The sequence below is a fragment of the Chanos chanos genome, chromosome 3, assembly GCF_902362185.1.
Source record: "Chanos chanos chromosome 3, fChaCha1.1, whole genome shotgun sequence".
NCBI lineage: Eukaryota > Metazoa > Chordata > Actinopteri > Gonorynchiformes > Chanidae > Chanos > Chanos chanos.
The window spans coordinates 56,858,326-56,872,747 of NC_044497.1; the positions used below are offsets into that span (position 1 = coordinate 56,858,326).

A 14,422-nucleotide genomic window follows, 5' to 3' on the forward strand; every position below is an offset into this window, starting at 1 on the left:
CCTACAAAATCATCAAGGTACTGACCCCCCCCATACAAAATCATCAAGGCACTGACCCCCCCTACAAAATCATCAAGGTACTGACCCCCCCCTACAAAATCATCAAGGTACTGACCCCCCCATACAAAATCATCAAGGCACTGACCTCCCCCGTACAAAATCATCAAGGTACTGCCCCCCCCTTACAAAATCAACAAGGCACTGACCCCCCCTACAAAATCATCAAGGTACTGACCCCCCCCCCAAAACAAAATCATCAAGGCACTGACCCCCCCTACAAAATCATCAAGGCACTAATTCCCCCCCTACAAAATCATCAAGGCACTGACCCCCCCCCCCCCCCCATACAAAATCATCAAGGCACTGACCCCCCATGCACAACCATCAAGATACTGACCCACCCCCATACAAAATCATCAAGGTACTGACCCCCCAAATAAAATCATCAAGGTACTGCCCCCCCCCATACAAAATCATCAAGGCACTGACCCCCCCCAAATAAAATCATCAAGGTACTGCCCCCCCATACAAAATCATCAAGATACTGACCCACCCATACAAAATCATCAAGGCACTAATTCCCCCCCTACAAAATCATCAAGGTACTGACCCCCCATACAAAATCATCAAGGTATGGAGGTTACACCTGGTTCTGTCCATCGAAGTCTCTCTGGGCCTTTCTAGGCCTTTCTTCTCTTCACACCTGCACTGAAAAGCCCGTTAAATGTCCTTGCACTTTAAAGCCAGTGTCTCTCTCGTGTTCTTCCGTCCTCAGTCCAATAAGCCGGTGGGGAAGGTGCAGGTGCACGTGGCCGACCTGTCGGAGATACCACGCTGTAACTGCAAACCGCGGGATGAGCGGCCGTGCGGCCAGGACTCCCAGTGCCTTAACCGCATGCTCCAGTACGAGTGCCACCCGCAGGTGTGCCCGGCGGGAGACCGATGCCACAACCAGTGCTTCTCCAAACGCATCTACCCAGAGACCGAGGTCATCAAAACCGACGACAGGGGCTGGGGCCTCAAAACCAAACAGGACCTGAAGAAGGTGAAGGAGTCTCTGAGAGAGAGAGAGAGCGAGAGAGAGCGAGAGAGCAAGAGAGTGAGAGAGAGAGAGAGAGAGAGCGAGAGAGAGCGAGAGAGCAAGAGAGTGAGAGAGAGAGAGAGTGAGAGCGAGAGAGCGAGAGAGCGAGAGCGAGAGAGAGAGAGTGAGAGCGAGAGAGCGAGAGAGCGAGAGCGAGAGAGCGAGAGAGCGAGAGAGAGTGAGAGAGAGAGTGAGAGAGAGAGAGTGAGAGATGTGTCTGATGTAACTGACCTTTGACTGTGGTTTTCTTTTTCCTGTTTTTGTTTTGCTGTGTTGTTGTCTTGGTCACATGTGCGGTCATGGTGTGAAGGGTGATTTTGTGATGGAGTACGTCGGAGAGCTGATCGACTCTGAGGAGTGCAGACTGCGAATAAGACACGCTCACGAGAATCATGTGACCAACTTTTACATGCTGACCCTTACTAAGGTACCGGTACTGAAAATGACCGTTAGACTGTTAGCACCGACTGTGTCTCTGGTCTGCTCTTTCTCCTACTGTCTGTATGTTAGCATGCTAAAATACAAAGAGATCTGTTGAAGATAAAAAATAAAAAAATGACTGAATCACAGTAAGGCCACTGAGAACACAAGCTGTTTTTTTTTAATCTTGTATTTCATCAGTAACAGAAACATCAGCTCCATGCTGCAGCACTGCTGGTCATTCTGGGGTTAAAGTTCATAACTCAAATGTTGGAAAAATAAAAGGCAAAACAACAGTAGTCAGTGGAGAGTCATTCATGCCAGAACGTGCAGCTGTCCAGCACTAAGTCAATATCTCCAGGCGTTCTGCCCGAGATTCAAACCAGCAACCCTCTGGTTCCTGGTGTGGAGCGCTAACCCACTGAATCAGTGTCCTGTGGAGGTTTAGAGCACAGCTGAGTTACCTGTTCCAGTGTCATTTAATCAGACGTGAGCATGGGCTTTGTTTCACATGGGTGATTAGTTGTGCTTTCGGTCCAATGGGTGATTAGTTCTGCTTTATGTCAATAGGTGATTAGTTCTGCATTAGGTCAAATGGGTGATTAGTTGTGCTTTAGTTTAAATGGGTGATTAGTTGTGCTTTATGTCACATGGGTGATTAGTTCTGAATTTCCCAGGGATTGATTGCTGCATGGCTGTCGTATTGAACTCTGCAGAAAGTGCATTGATCCTGACGGTGTTCTGTTTTCCTCAGGATCGCGTGATCGACGCCGGGCCGAAGGGAAACTTCTCCCGTTTCATGAATCACAGCTGCAGTCCCAACTGTGAGACTCAGAAGTGGATGGTGAATGGAGATGTGCGGATAGGTCTCTTCACCCTGTGTGACATACCTGCAGGTAAGGCTCAGTCCCTGGGAGAAAGCCAGACCATTTCAGCCTCTGGGATGCTGGGTTTGTTCCTCCTTTACTTTTCTTTGGGTCAGTGGAATTCGTGTTACTGCTTGGCTGGGGGTTGGGTTTGGTTTTCTTTGGGCTGTAATGGTACAGCGTTAAGGTAACTGGCCCATTAAGGGTTGTGGGTTCAAATCCCAAACATAACAGCTCACGACCCACTGACCCCCAAGGCTGCTCCAGAGTCATGTGATCTCTGATGTAATGATCTAATGTTGCTCTGGATAAGAGCATTGATTAAATGAACAAAAACTGCTATATTTGTATTGTAGTTTCGAGTCATACAGTACAATGTCCTGTCTTTTCCCCTGTGTGTGGTAATTGATACAATGTTGTGTCTTTTCCCTGTGTGTGGTATTTGAACAGTAATGGCAGTGCACCAAATATAGCCTCTGTGGATGCCCTGATTTCTGACATTCTGTGTGAATCTGTGGTTGCTTTAGACACAGAGCTGACTTTTAACTATAACCTGGACTGTCTTGGGAACGGGAGGACTTTGTGTCACTGCGGGGCAGAGAACTGCAGTGGTTTTCTGGGCGTCAGACCCAAGGTAAGCTCCTATAGAGGCAGCCAGGGGACGAAGCCATAACCACACACACACACCATCTGTCAGACACACACAAAAAACGCCAACTCTTCTCTAACTCAGCTTTCTGTCTTCCTTTCTTTCTTTGCATTTGCATTCCGTCGTGAATAAATCACTCTTGATGAGGACATCCTAACCTAATCCTGATTAAACAGCCTAACCTGTTAAGCGGCGTGTGTCCCTGTCTCCTGCAGAGTGCCGTGGTCATAGAGAAGGAGGAGAGGGTCCGGAATGCCAAGCTGAAGGCCAGAAAGCGGAAGCTGAAGCCGGAGAGCAAGCAGGCCCATGAGTACTGCTGCTTCTGCTGCGGGGAGGGAGGGGAGCTGGTCATGTGTGACAGAAAAGACTGTCCCAAGGCCTATCACCTCCTCTGTCTCAACCTCACCAAACCGCCCTACGGTACGGCCCCCTTCACACGCCCCACGTGCCCCTGGGTGAGGGGCGTCGGCTAAATTCTCACTGTTCCCAGGGGCTTGGGAGGCAGGACTGCCTGGACAAACCGGTTCTGCTAGTGCCATGGCAACAAGGCACATTCTTTTAGTGTGATGTTACAAAAAAAAAACAAAGATGATTGACAGTCAAGTAGTTTAGGAATACCAACCTCTTTTTTATGCAGCTTTCCAGACATTGTCAGTTGACCTGTGTCAGAAAGTAATGGAAGATAGGGTTGAGCTTCTGAAACACAAGTATTTCATTGATGGGCATGTTTGTTTGTTTGTTTGTTGTGTTCTACTCAGGCCGTTGGGAGTGTCCGTGGCACCAGTGCAGTGTTTGTCAGAGCGCTGCCTCCTCCTTCTGTGACTTCTGTCCCGCGTCCTTCTGTCGGGAACACGAGAGAGGAGCCCTGGTCCTCTCGGCCCTGGACAACCGTCTGTGCTGCACCAGCCACGACCCGGAACGACCCCAGAGCTCCCTCGCCCAGCACAGCGTCATCAAGGTGAAGGAGGAGCCTGATCATGTGGAGGAGGCAGGAGAGTGAGAGTGGAGAGGAGAGGGGAGGAGAGGAGAAAGGAGGGGAGGGGAGGGAAGGAGGAGAGGTCGGGGCCTCACACAAAAAACAGTGACACACACACACAAAAACAACAACAACAAAGCCCTGAAAACAAGTATTTATAAACTACGAGAAGGGAGTCCCTCTCCCCGGCCCAGCGGGAACACCACGGTTCGGTTTCACCACCGGGACAGTGGACAGACACCACGGTTCAGTTTCACCACCGGGACAGTGGACAGATGTTAGAGCGGAGCATAACTCACATGTGCTAACCATTCCAGTTTGACAGCCACCGGTCTGGTTTTTGAAACAAGGCGTCAGAGGCGCTTTTTAGCAGGATCACATGACCAGCAGCCTTTTCCTGATCTTCAGCTCTCTTCTCACCCAGACACAAACCTCCGTCTCCCGCCGCCAGAAACTATGCCTGTGATTGGCAACTCAATTTTCATATCGATGGTACCGACACTACTTTTTTCACTTTATTATTTTATGTACCTCATGTAAATACTAAGGACTGTTACGAAAAATGTTTAGGATTAAAGTCTGTGTCCCACGCCAAAAGGATTTCAACATGATTCCCAGCCGTGCTTCAGTGTTGGTATAACCTTAAAAAACAAGTAAGACTAGTCTGTCTTTCAAAAGATGAAAACTAAGGTTTGTTTCAATTACTGCCTCTTCATTCCAGTGAGTTTGTGATTTATAAAGTATATATACATTAATATATTTATATGTCAATGTTTACATCCGTAAACAGTGTGTTGTTTATTGCTGTTACAATCCATTCAGTGTCAACTGCTCTTAGCGTCATGGAGCTCTGTAAGTTTACCTTTTGTGTTCATTTTATGCCCTCTCCACTTTGCTTTTCCCAGTCACTAGTTAACAGACACAGTAAGCATGTTAAGATGGAGATGTCAAAACGAGCTTAAATTGGGTTCGTCTCGTGAAAAGTGTTAAGTAGTCGAAATCTCGGTCAAGATTTAAGGTTAACTCTCCGTGGACTGATGACTAATCGTTTCTAAATGTACGCGCGTTTGAAACCGCGCTTCACGCTGACACTGAGGCTGCATTATGAGGTAGAACTTCTCAGTTAGCTCAGATTGTCTGACTCAGAAAGTCCAAACTGTCCGGCGGAACAGCCCACATGCCCGTTGGGCGGATGTTTGTGAGCGAGGTTGTCCAGTTAACTGGAAGGTGCTGCTTTGTGGAGCAGATCCCTGAACCCTGAGAAAAAAAAAAAGGAGCCTGGATATCGCTGGATCATCGTAAGATTCACTCAGAAAGCAGAGAGACAAAATAAACAAAAACAAAACAAAACAAACAAACAAACAAACAAAAGGCTGTCTCCACATTGGCTGATTCAGACGTCCTGACACTGCCGCCTTGCCCTGGAAACGAGTGCGCTCATTAAAAAGGGTTTCTCCGAAGTTCCAGCATTTTACCGTAAATAGTATTGTAGTCTTGCACAGATGCCATTTTAAAAATGTGTGCTTAAAAATCAGTCGGTCACAAATACAGCACCGCTGCTCCTACGGCTGTGACACCGTTTTTGTTTTTTTAAATATGTAACTGACATGTTTTTCACATTGTGTCAGATATGGATCGTCAGACATCACGATGTGAGCTCCTTCTGCCTCATTCCTGTTTGGTTTTTAGTGACATTGCCAGTGTCAGGCATAGAGTTGTACAGTACTATCTCAGCAAAGAAAAAAACCCCCACAAAAAAACCCTGTAATCCATTTTCAGTGTTACATTGCTTAATACTGGGCCTGCTTTTTGGGGGGAGTTTTTTGTTTGTTTTTAAATATCACATTTTTGTCTGAACCAGTTAATGTTGTAAAGGAAATAACACTCCTGTTGATAAGTTAGCAGGTCAGAATTAGGGATGCCGCAGTGGAGCGGCTGTGTAGTTACAGCTGACTGTAGCGTTGTTCTGCATTTCATAGACTCGATGTGAATCTACGTGAGAAACTCCATAGCTTTGGTCATGGCCGAAAATTCACTCTGCCTTACGTGTGTCGAGGTATTGTGAGAATTCCTGAATTTGGATTGAGTAGTTACTGTGACGTGAAGTAACCGTGCTTGAGAAATTCATTCATGTGTGAGGATGTGTTACCCTTACGACTGTGGGCAGTGCCCTCGCTATCTTAATATTCGACCTTGTCTCTGGTCACTGGTCTGTGTGCAGTCAGGTGCAGTGTGGTCGTACTGTTCACATGGATGAGAGAGCGTGAGCCCCGGGGCTTCGCTTCCAGGCTAAATCTCACGGCAGACGTGTGTCAGAGGTCAGGCAGTAAAGACCACAGCCCAGCGTAAAAGTGTGGGACATGAGGACACCTCTGAAACATTGGTTATTGTAAGGAAAGGGAAATAATGCTGCCAGTTTGAGTTGACTTGAATTATTATCATCCCTGTTTTACTGGGTGTTCTTTTTATTATTATTTTTATTATTTTTTATACCTCTTCTTACTTTTTTTCTTCTCTTCAGTATTTATGACTGATTTGTTTTTGATGCAGTGTGGTATTTTAATGAATATCACTGGAATCTCTGGATTTGCATTGGATTTTCCAGTCGTGACTGCAAACAAGGGAATTCTGTGCTTATGAGGGTGTCCACTTGCCAAACTGAGATTTGTGAAAATTATGACATCATATGATGAAGCATATGCTGTTTCTTATGCCTGCTTTATGTTTGTTTTTTTGTTTTTTTAAAAAGAGGAGTGAATTTGACCTTGTGACCTTTTTTAGGTTTTGAGTTTAAATATGAGGGTCGTATCGGTACGTGCTGTAGGGTTTGTGACGAGGGTTTGAGTTGAATCTAGAGGCACTTTCTCTTTCTCCTGAGCATATTCATACTTAAACTCGTCATTTGCACTTATGACAGTGTGTCAGTCGTGGAACAGATTAGCAGTGAAGAGTGACATTAGTACCTCAAGTGAAATAGCTCTTTTTCTCTCTTTGGCCTTGGTCCCATTCCAGTGTGTCAGCAGACAGCAGAAATGTTTTGGGTTTTATTTTTCCTTAAAAAAAAAAAAAAAAATGCCAATGATCTTTTTCACGTGTTTGAACTGAGAGAGAAAATAAATGCCATTTTTAATTCACAAATAGATTTTAGGATTGTTGATCACTCTGATGTTGTGTCATGGTGTTGGTTTGTGCAGCGGTTCATTTACAAAGACTTCTTGTTACTACATTTTTAAAAAAAAAATTTTAATCCCATTTCAGTTGTAATACATGCTGTATTACATTTTCCTGTGTTTTGAGTGTGTAGTGTGTCAGTGCACTGTACAGCCTGTGTAATTTTATTTTGTGTGCGTGTGCGTGTGCGTGCGTGTGTATGTGTGTGTGTGTGTGTGCGCGCGCGCATAATGTTTTCAGGGTGATCAAAGACATCTTGTGCTATCCAAGCATGGTGCTGCCTGTTCTTTGTGTTGCTAAAAACTGAATTTTAAAAGGAGATGTCCGACTCGCTACATTAAAACACGTTCGTTTTGATGTATTCATTTTACATTCTTTTTAATGTAGACTGTTTACTAAATCTTGCAACTGGACTCACCGGAAGTTTCTGTTTTTGTGTGATGTTATGTGTTATGTCAAGTCACCATGAGCAGTGAATTAAAGTATACACTCCAGATAAATTTAAAAAAATATCTTAAAATGACATTACTTGGGTAGAATGGATGTCCACTCTATGTTTTTATAAAGATATAATCATGAATAGAGGATCTTTTGGCTATGTTACTTAGCCCTTTGTATTGCATTGTGTCAAGAGAATGATGCTTGTCCAATTGTACATAGTAGATGGCAGAGAATCAAGTTATCATTCTCTATAGCGTCTCTAGAATGCCTGTATTATTGCCTCTGAATGTTTGTGACCGTAGAAACATTTTTGTATATTTCTTTACTGTATTTTTTTTGTTTTCTTTTGTTTTTTAATTTTACCAACCTTGAGATGTTTTTCCTCTTCAGAATTCCTAATTTATTCTGAGAATTCTTTAATTAACATTCCACAGATTTAATCCTTTTCAGACTTGCCTGGTTTGACATCAATAAAAACTGTACTGAATGTTACAATTTGAGAGACATTTTTCTAGGTCTATTTCTAAACTCACTTCAAATGTCCATATATATATAGATAGATAGATATCTGTTTATAATGTAGTCTATTGAAAGACTACCTTGGCTTGTGGGCTTGGCTCAGTGGAAGTGCGACGTCACTTGTAAAGAGGCATGTAATGTATTTAGCGACCTGTAGATGTCGCGTTTTAAATATGACGTGTTAATGTGTTTCCCCTTCCTTCATCAGACCCTTCCCTTGTCGGTCTTTACCGCAGTAAGACTTGCTTAGGAGCACTTTAAAATGTCAATTAACGCAGGTGATCGCGCATCCCATCTCTAGCGCCAATTCTCATCAACCGACGACGTGCATTGTCGGTTAAGGCGTGAAAGGAACGAACACGAAGGTCTGTAGAAAATCAGTGTGTTCATACAAAGGACAGGGATGGTTGCGATGTCGTCTTTTCGGAAGTGTTATTGTGTGGTGCAGATGTGGATTTTGCAGCTGGTAAAGATGCCTGGACAATGCACGCTGTTTAACCGTCTCTATTGTATGGCGCTTAGGTTACCCTGCTTAAGTAACTGTTTCGGACTTCACTTCATCTGGAAGCGAGGTCCTGAAACGTGTCTTGCTTACGTGGGCTTTACCTTAATTGATTAGGCTCTCCGAAAGGCATAAGTGCTCACCCTCTCTCCCTCTGTCATTCGTCGCAGTTTGTGTTGATATAACGTTGTAAAACTGGTCTTCCGAATGTGAAACCAGTTTATTTGAAACCAGAATGTCCAGCCAATAGCCTAATTCCTGCAGCTGCCTTTGTCTCACCCATCGAAAGAAACATTTCCTCATGCTATGCTAATATACAGTTCACAGTCTCACCATCCTGTTGCTGTTAACTCTTGGGATGAAAAATGTAATTCGGTTGATGTGTGCCCAGATTCCTAATTAACCTGTTTGTGACTATGCTGAATGCCAGTTGTTCCTCGCCTTAGGGCTATATCATTGCAAGTCAAAGGAATGCTGTATTAATTAGCACAACCTGAGAGAACCTAACAGATTTCCCCACCATCCTAGGGCTTAGGTGGAGCTATAGCCTTTGTGATTTATGACGTGCCTGGACTGAAGATGAAGAAGAGTTTGGATAATGGCTTCATCGTTGAAGTCGTGGTCCGACTGTTACTTCTGGCAGTGTTCCTGTGAGTACGCACGCGCGCAGCGCCAGCGCGCGAGATACCACTTCAAGTCCCTGTGTTAAGCATAAAAGTCCACTTGTGGTGGATTGGCAAACGTGGCTCTCACTTCCAAAAGCAAGCTAAAAAAAACAACAACAGTGTCCTCCTGATCGATCTGGGGGTTTGAACTAAACGTTTTCCACTGTGTGCGCTTTTAAAACGTAATTGGGGATTAGACGCTGTTTCGCACTCTGAGGAAAAGCACAGTCCGACAGTTATCATGTATTTTCAGAGTAACAGAGGAGCTGCCCCCTTTCAAACGGGAGATCCAGCCAGAGGAGCTATGGCTGTACAAGTTTCAGCATGTAAAGAACGATCACGTGCCCACCAAAATGATGTTTGTAAGTACGTCTTCCTGGAGTGCCTGTCAGTGGACAGTTTAATTTTTGTGTGTGTGTAGCATAAAGGGCATTCAGATACACCCTGTCCTAGTGTCCTGCATCGTTTGGCTGTTAAGACATAATTATATGGTGGACAATCTTTAAATAATGTCTTAATTTCACTGTCAAGTTTTGTATGGTCAGAGACTGGACTTCAAGAAATATCAAAACTCTGAGACTGTCACTGGAAATTCATCACTGTCTGTTTTTTTGGGGTTTTTTTTTTCCAGAGCATTGCGCTACTGACCCCGCTAGCCGTCATCTTCTTCTTCGCCTTTCTGAACCGGGCCGAAAAGGGTGACGTGAAGGAGGCTTCACTTGGTAAGTACGGTTCTGTTTCTGGAACTCTGTTCCTGGATACAGGTGTGTGTGTGTGTGTGTGTGTGTGTGTGTGTTAGGATTTTAGAAGGGTTTGCCCACCCAAATGATGTGGCACTGTTCTTTGTCAGGCTTCACAAACTGGTTGAACAAGCATTCCTTTTCAACCGAATCCAGTTTGTGTTGTCAAGGCAACCCAGCAGAACGACATAACGAAACTTAGCGCAGTCGCACCTTTTTGTGACAAGATAGCTCAACCGTAGCGGCACCGGCCGGGGAGCTTGCTCTCTGTACTGAGGATGGACCTTTAACCACATGTGGAGACGCAGAGCTGATCTGTGCTTCAGACCAAATGCGCCATTCACACCATAGGCAGCTCTGCAAACCGTGCATTTTCCCCATACAGTGTGTGTAACGTCAGGGCCTCTTAAAGAGACAGCGCCATAAATGCACTGACTACTAACTGCTCTCCTCTCAGCACTGTAAGTGATGAGGCCAGTGGGCATGTCGTCAGAGTGTCTTAAGTTTTAACAGTTCTTTAATTGATTGTTAATCCCTCCTCTGTCCTGTTTGTTTTTTTGTTTGTTTGTTTTTTCTCTCCCGTCCAGCGGTGACCTTGACCTTGGTGCTGAACGGCGTTTTCACCAACGCAGTCAAACTGGCCGTGGGCAGGTAAGGAACCGAGCCCTGAACTCTCCCCGTCACTGCCGTCCTGTTGAACTTTGAACTTTCACGTCACTCGTCTTTGCATATTAACTGTTGAGCTCCGTGGAATTCACTGTGTCACACCGCAGGAATTTGCATTTAGGTAGAAAAGCGTCCTAACTCGATACAGCGTTGTTTCATTTGTTTGCTAGTCTGTGTAGATGTGCACAGAGGCACTGTGTTTGTGTTTATTGTGTGGGGTATCATGCATATGTTGTAGATGTGGTTGTTTTGAGATGGGCCACTGTTTGATCGCAGAGTGGGAGACGTCCTTCAGCGTGTCCTGATTAAACTGAATGTTTGTCGTACTTTGTAACTGACCAGACCGTGGTGCATGTTAAAAGCTTTTTAAACTGGGTGAAGCATTTAAATAATTCATCTATGTTCACTTCAGATAGCACAGTACTACAATATGTGGACTGTTCGGGGTTAAAGATGCGTTTCATTATGTCTTCGCATATGTAAGAGGGATGAAATGCACTCGGTGACATGCCTTAATGATTTATTTGGCTTTTTTAAACACTCTTTGTAAAATGGATACTGTTGATGTCTTAGTCCTCTCTGTGTGTTCTTGTTTTGTGCTGTAACATAAATTATTGAGATGCTGCCCAGCTTGAAAGCATTATCTGTGTCGTTACTGAGGCTACAACAGTGTTTCTTTCTCTCTCTCTCTCTCTCTCTCCCTCTGTCTCCCTCTCTCTCTCTCTCGCTCTCTGTACCTCTGTCTCCATCTCTCTCTCTCTCTCTCTCTCTCTCTCTCTCTCTCTCTCTGTGCTGGAGAATTGGAGCAAACTTTAAACGCTCTTGTTCTTTTGCCCTCAGGCCACGACCTGATTTCTTCTACCGCTGTTTCCCGGACGGTCAGATGAACCCTGAGCTGCAGTGCAGCGGTGACCCGGAAGTAGTGATGGAAGGGAGGAAGAGCTTCCCCAGTGGCCACTCCTCCTGTAAGAGCCAAACCAATCAAATACAGGACTTTCAAACATGCATTTACATACTCTGTCAGTTCCTTAGACACTGAGAGAGTTGGCTGTTGTTGAATGTTAGTGAACAGAAACAAACAGAAAACATGATTCACGTTTAAATTTTTAATATGTGTAGAAACCGTGGCATCTTAATTTGAGGCACTGATATTTAATATTCTGAGCCTGTTCTGTGTTCCTGTCCTCTCGCCTGTCTCCTGACTCAGTTGCCTTTGCCGGTCTGGGCTTCACCGCCCTCTACCTGGCGGGGAAGCTGCACTGTTTCAGCCCGGCCGGGCGTGGCAGGGCGTGGCGTCTGTGCGCCTTCCTCACGCCGCTTCTCTTCGCCATCATGATCGCTCTCTCCAGAACCTGCGATTACAAACACCACTGGCAAGGTGAGTGTCTCCTACCCCAGCTTATGTAGACACATTTATGTGAGAGAATGCTTAAAACCTGGGCCTGTACGTGTTGAATATGTCGTAATACTGATCTAGGGTCAGCTCATACAGCGGTCATGTATTTACAAAGATTATAAAAGGCATAAACGGATCTGATCCTAAATGAATACTCTTCCCCTGAGAAGTTTGATGCATACAGATCTGCTAAATCTAAATGTCTGACAGATGAAATGTTATGGCGCCCAGAGACTTTTGATTACACTGGATGTAAAAGATTGACTGTCCTCTCTCTCCCTCTCTCTCTCTCTCTCTCTCTCTCTCTCTTTCTCTCTCCCTCCCTCCTGTTGTCGTGCAGATGTGCTGGTGGGATCCCTGATCGGGATAGCCTTCTCGTACCTGTGTTATCGACAGCATTACCCAGCGCTCAGTGAGACAGACTGTCATCGACCTCTCAGGCTACGGGGGCCAGTCACGGCAGCCCAGGAGCGCAAGCAGGCCAACACCGGCTGCGTTTTGCCGCTATAGAGACTTCAGACTCTTTCCCCGCGCACCTGTTATGTAAAAAAAAAAAAAACAAATAACAAAAAAAAAAAAAAGAAATTAACAAACACGAACTGTCTGGATGCCGATGCAACCCCCCCCACCCCACCCCACCCCCGTCCCCCAGCTGGCCCGGTGCCATGCCCCCCCCCCCCCCCCCCCATCTAACATGTCTGTTACCAATGCTGCAGGTCAGGCTATCTTTTAGGCTTCCTAAGGCATTTCCTAAAGAGTTTTAGGTTGTGTTCTCAAGTTATTTATGTAATCTAAAGATACTTCTTCTCTGGAGAGTTCCTTGGGAATGTTTGTATTGTGCCACCTGAACCGTAATAGCTGGGCCATTGTTATGTACATGTAGAGTAGGCTATAGCCCCTGTGTCACCACTGTGCAGGAGCAACATCAAACAGGTTCTTTATTTTGTATGGGTTTTTTTGTTTTGTTTTTTGTTTTCATTTTTAAACCTTTGTCCACTGAAAGTCATTCAGGTTACAGAAGTTGTAAAATGGACTATGTTATTTGGAGTCTCTGTGCAGATGTCTAGGAGACTACGGACATCCAGATTTTTAAAAACCACATGTTCTTGTGTAGAAACTAAGGCATTCGTATTTATATGACTCTGAATGCAACTGTGTGTGTAAAAAAACTGATGTGGTTCAGGCTGATTTGTCAATAAAATGTCAATAAACGGGTAAACCTTGGGTTAACTGGAATATCCCTGGTTCAGAAGCAAGCTGTTCGGAAAGCATACGTTCTATAGGATCAGTGGAGCCTTTTGTTTGAAGAGGGATAAGATCAAACCAACTTATCTCTTCGCATGGTGACCGGAGTTTATGTTCTACTCAACGGCACGTCACCGCGGGAACACTGTGTTCCGTCAGAATGCTCAACGTATGCACTGACCCCGTAGCCGGGATACCGCTCTTGTCCATACGACTACGAAACTTGTTTGTTTGTCTGTTTATCGCTCTCATCACCCATGAGTTTTAACGATGGACAGCACCTTTGTACTAAACTCTGTGAAGCTTTGTAATAGCTACTACCACATTCCAACTGTTAAATGACCCTCTCGTATCATGATGACGTTTAATAGCAATTAAATCTTATGAAAGACATGTTTGCAGTAACTGACATTTACACGTGAAGCAAATGCCCATCTTCTGCAAGTGATCCGGGGCCAACTACGTCATTGCGAGTGGAAAAAAAAATCTATAGGACACAATCCTGCTGGTTACATTGATGAGGGGCTGCTATCGTAACGCTCAAATACGCAGGGACAGTGCAACGCACTTGACACAAAAATATCTTTTGGAAAGGTTATTAGTCATATGAATGAACTCCTGAGAACTCATGTGATTTTGCTGTAAAAGCATTGTTCCCAGTATAGCCCACATACACGCGCGCTTGAGTTGTCAGAACCACACCTTACATCAGCAATCGACCTTTAAACTGTGACGACCACCGAGAATTTGCGTGTTTTGGGAAGTCGTGTTAAGCGACGGTCTTTAGCACTCTAATGATGCGCTAATACGAGTTGTTGTGTTTGTCGAACACCAGGGGAAATTTTCTAGGAACGAATGTCTCCTCTTGCCCGCGCGAGCATCTCTGTATTCTACAGTCAGTGACGGTAGGTTTGGCCTCTCTGTGAATTAGAAATACCCTACATATTTGCCATCACTTGTCTCGAAATCAGTTCGACATGTAACCGTATCGCCCGAATGCCGTTGCGTTACGTCATGCGCCTGCGTGAAAATCACACTTCTCCGTTTCTACGAAATTATACCGTGTTATAGTCTATTCTGTTATG

The 14,422-nt window shown here is 44.9% G+C and overlaps 2 protein-coding genes across 2 annotated transcripts in view; both read left to right on the forward strand.

The window, feature by feature from the left end:
• Positions 1-4,016, forward strand: part of nsd3 (nuclear receptor binding SET domain protein 3) — a 20,001-nt gene extending 15,985 nt beyond the window's left edge. Inside the window, exons 17-22 of the mRNA XM_030768116.1 lie at positions 776-1,045; positions 1,392-1,508; positions 2,256-2,397; positions 2,895-3,001; positions 3,232-3,436; positions 3,775-4,016. Of these exons, the coding sequence (XP_030623976.1) occupies positions 776-1,045; positions 1,392-1,508; positions 2,256-2,397; positions 2,895-3,001; positions 3,232-3,436; positions 3,775-4,016 (1,083 nt within the window). The remainder of the gene's footprint in view (positions 1-775; positions 1,046-1,391; positions 1,509-2,255; positions 2,398-2,894; positions 3,002-3,231; positions 3,437-3,774) is intronic.
• Positions 4,017-8,334: 4,318 nt separating this feature from the next.
• Positions 8,335-12,657, forward strand: plpp5 (phospholipid phosphatase 5). Its single transcript, XM_030770176.1, has 8 exons — positions 8,335-8,488; positions 9,154-9,275; positions 9,544-9,652; positions 9,922-10,012; positions 10,618-10,681; positions 11,537-11,661; positions 11,904-12,074; positions 12,433-12,657. Exons 2-8 carry the CDS (start codon positions 9,205-9,207, stop codon positions 12,600-12,602), a joined length of 801 nt encoding a protein of 266 aa, XP_030626036.1. The 5' UTR covers positions 8,335-8,488; positions 9,154-9,204; the 3' UTR covers positions 12,603-12,657.
• The last annotated feature ends 1,765 nt before the right edge of the window (positions 12,658-14,422 follow it).

What these genes read in the sequence shown, in the direction of transcription:
- plpp5 (XM_030770176.1), top strand. Translation starts at nt 9,205, where the DNA reads ATGAAGAAGAGTTTGGATAATGGCTTCATCGTTGAAGTCGTGGTCCGA. An exon ending in TGCCCACCAAAATGATGTTT is followed by an intron (nt 9,653 to 9,921) that starts GTAAGTACGTCT and finishes TTTTTTTTCCAG; the next exon opens with AGCATTGCGCTACTGACCCC. An exon ending in TTACAAACACCACTGGCAAG is followed by an intron (nt 12,075 to 12,432) that starts GTGAGTGTCTCC and finishes GTTGTCGTGCAG; the next exon opens with ATGTGCTGGTGGGATCCCTG.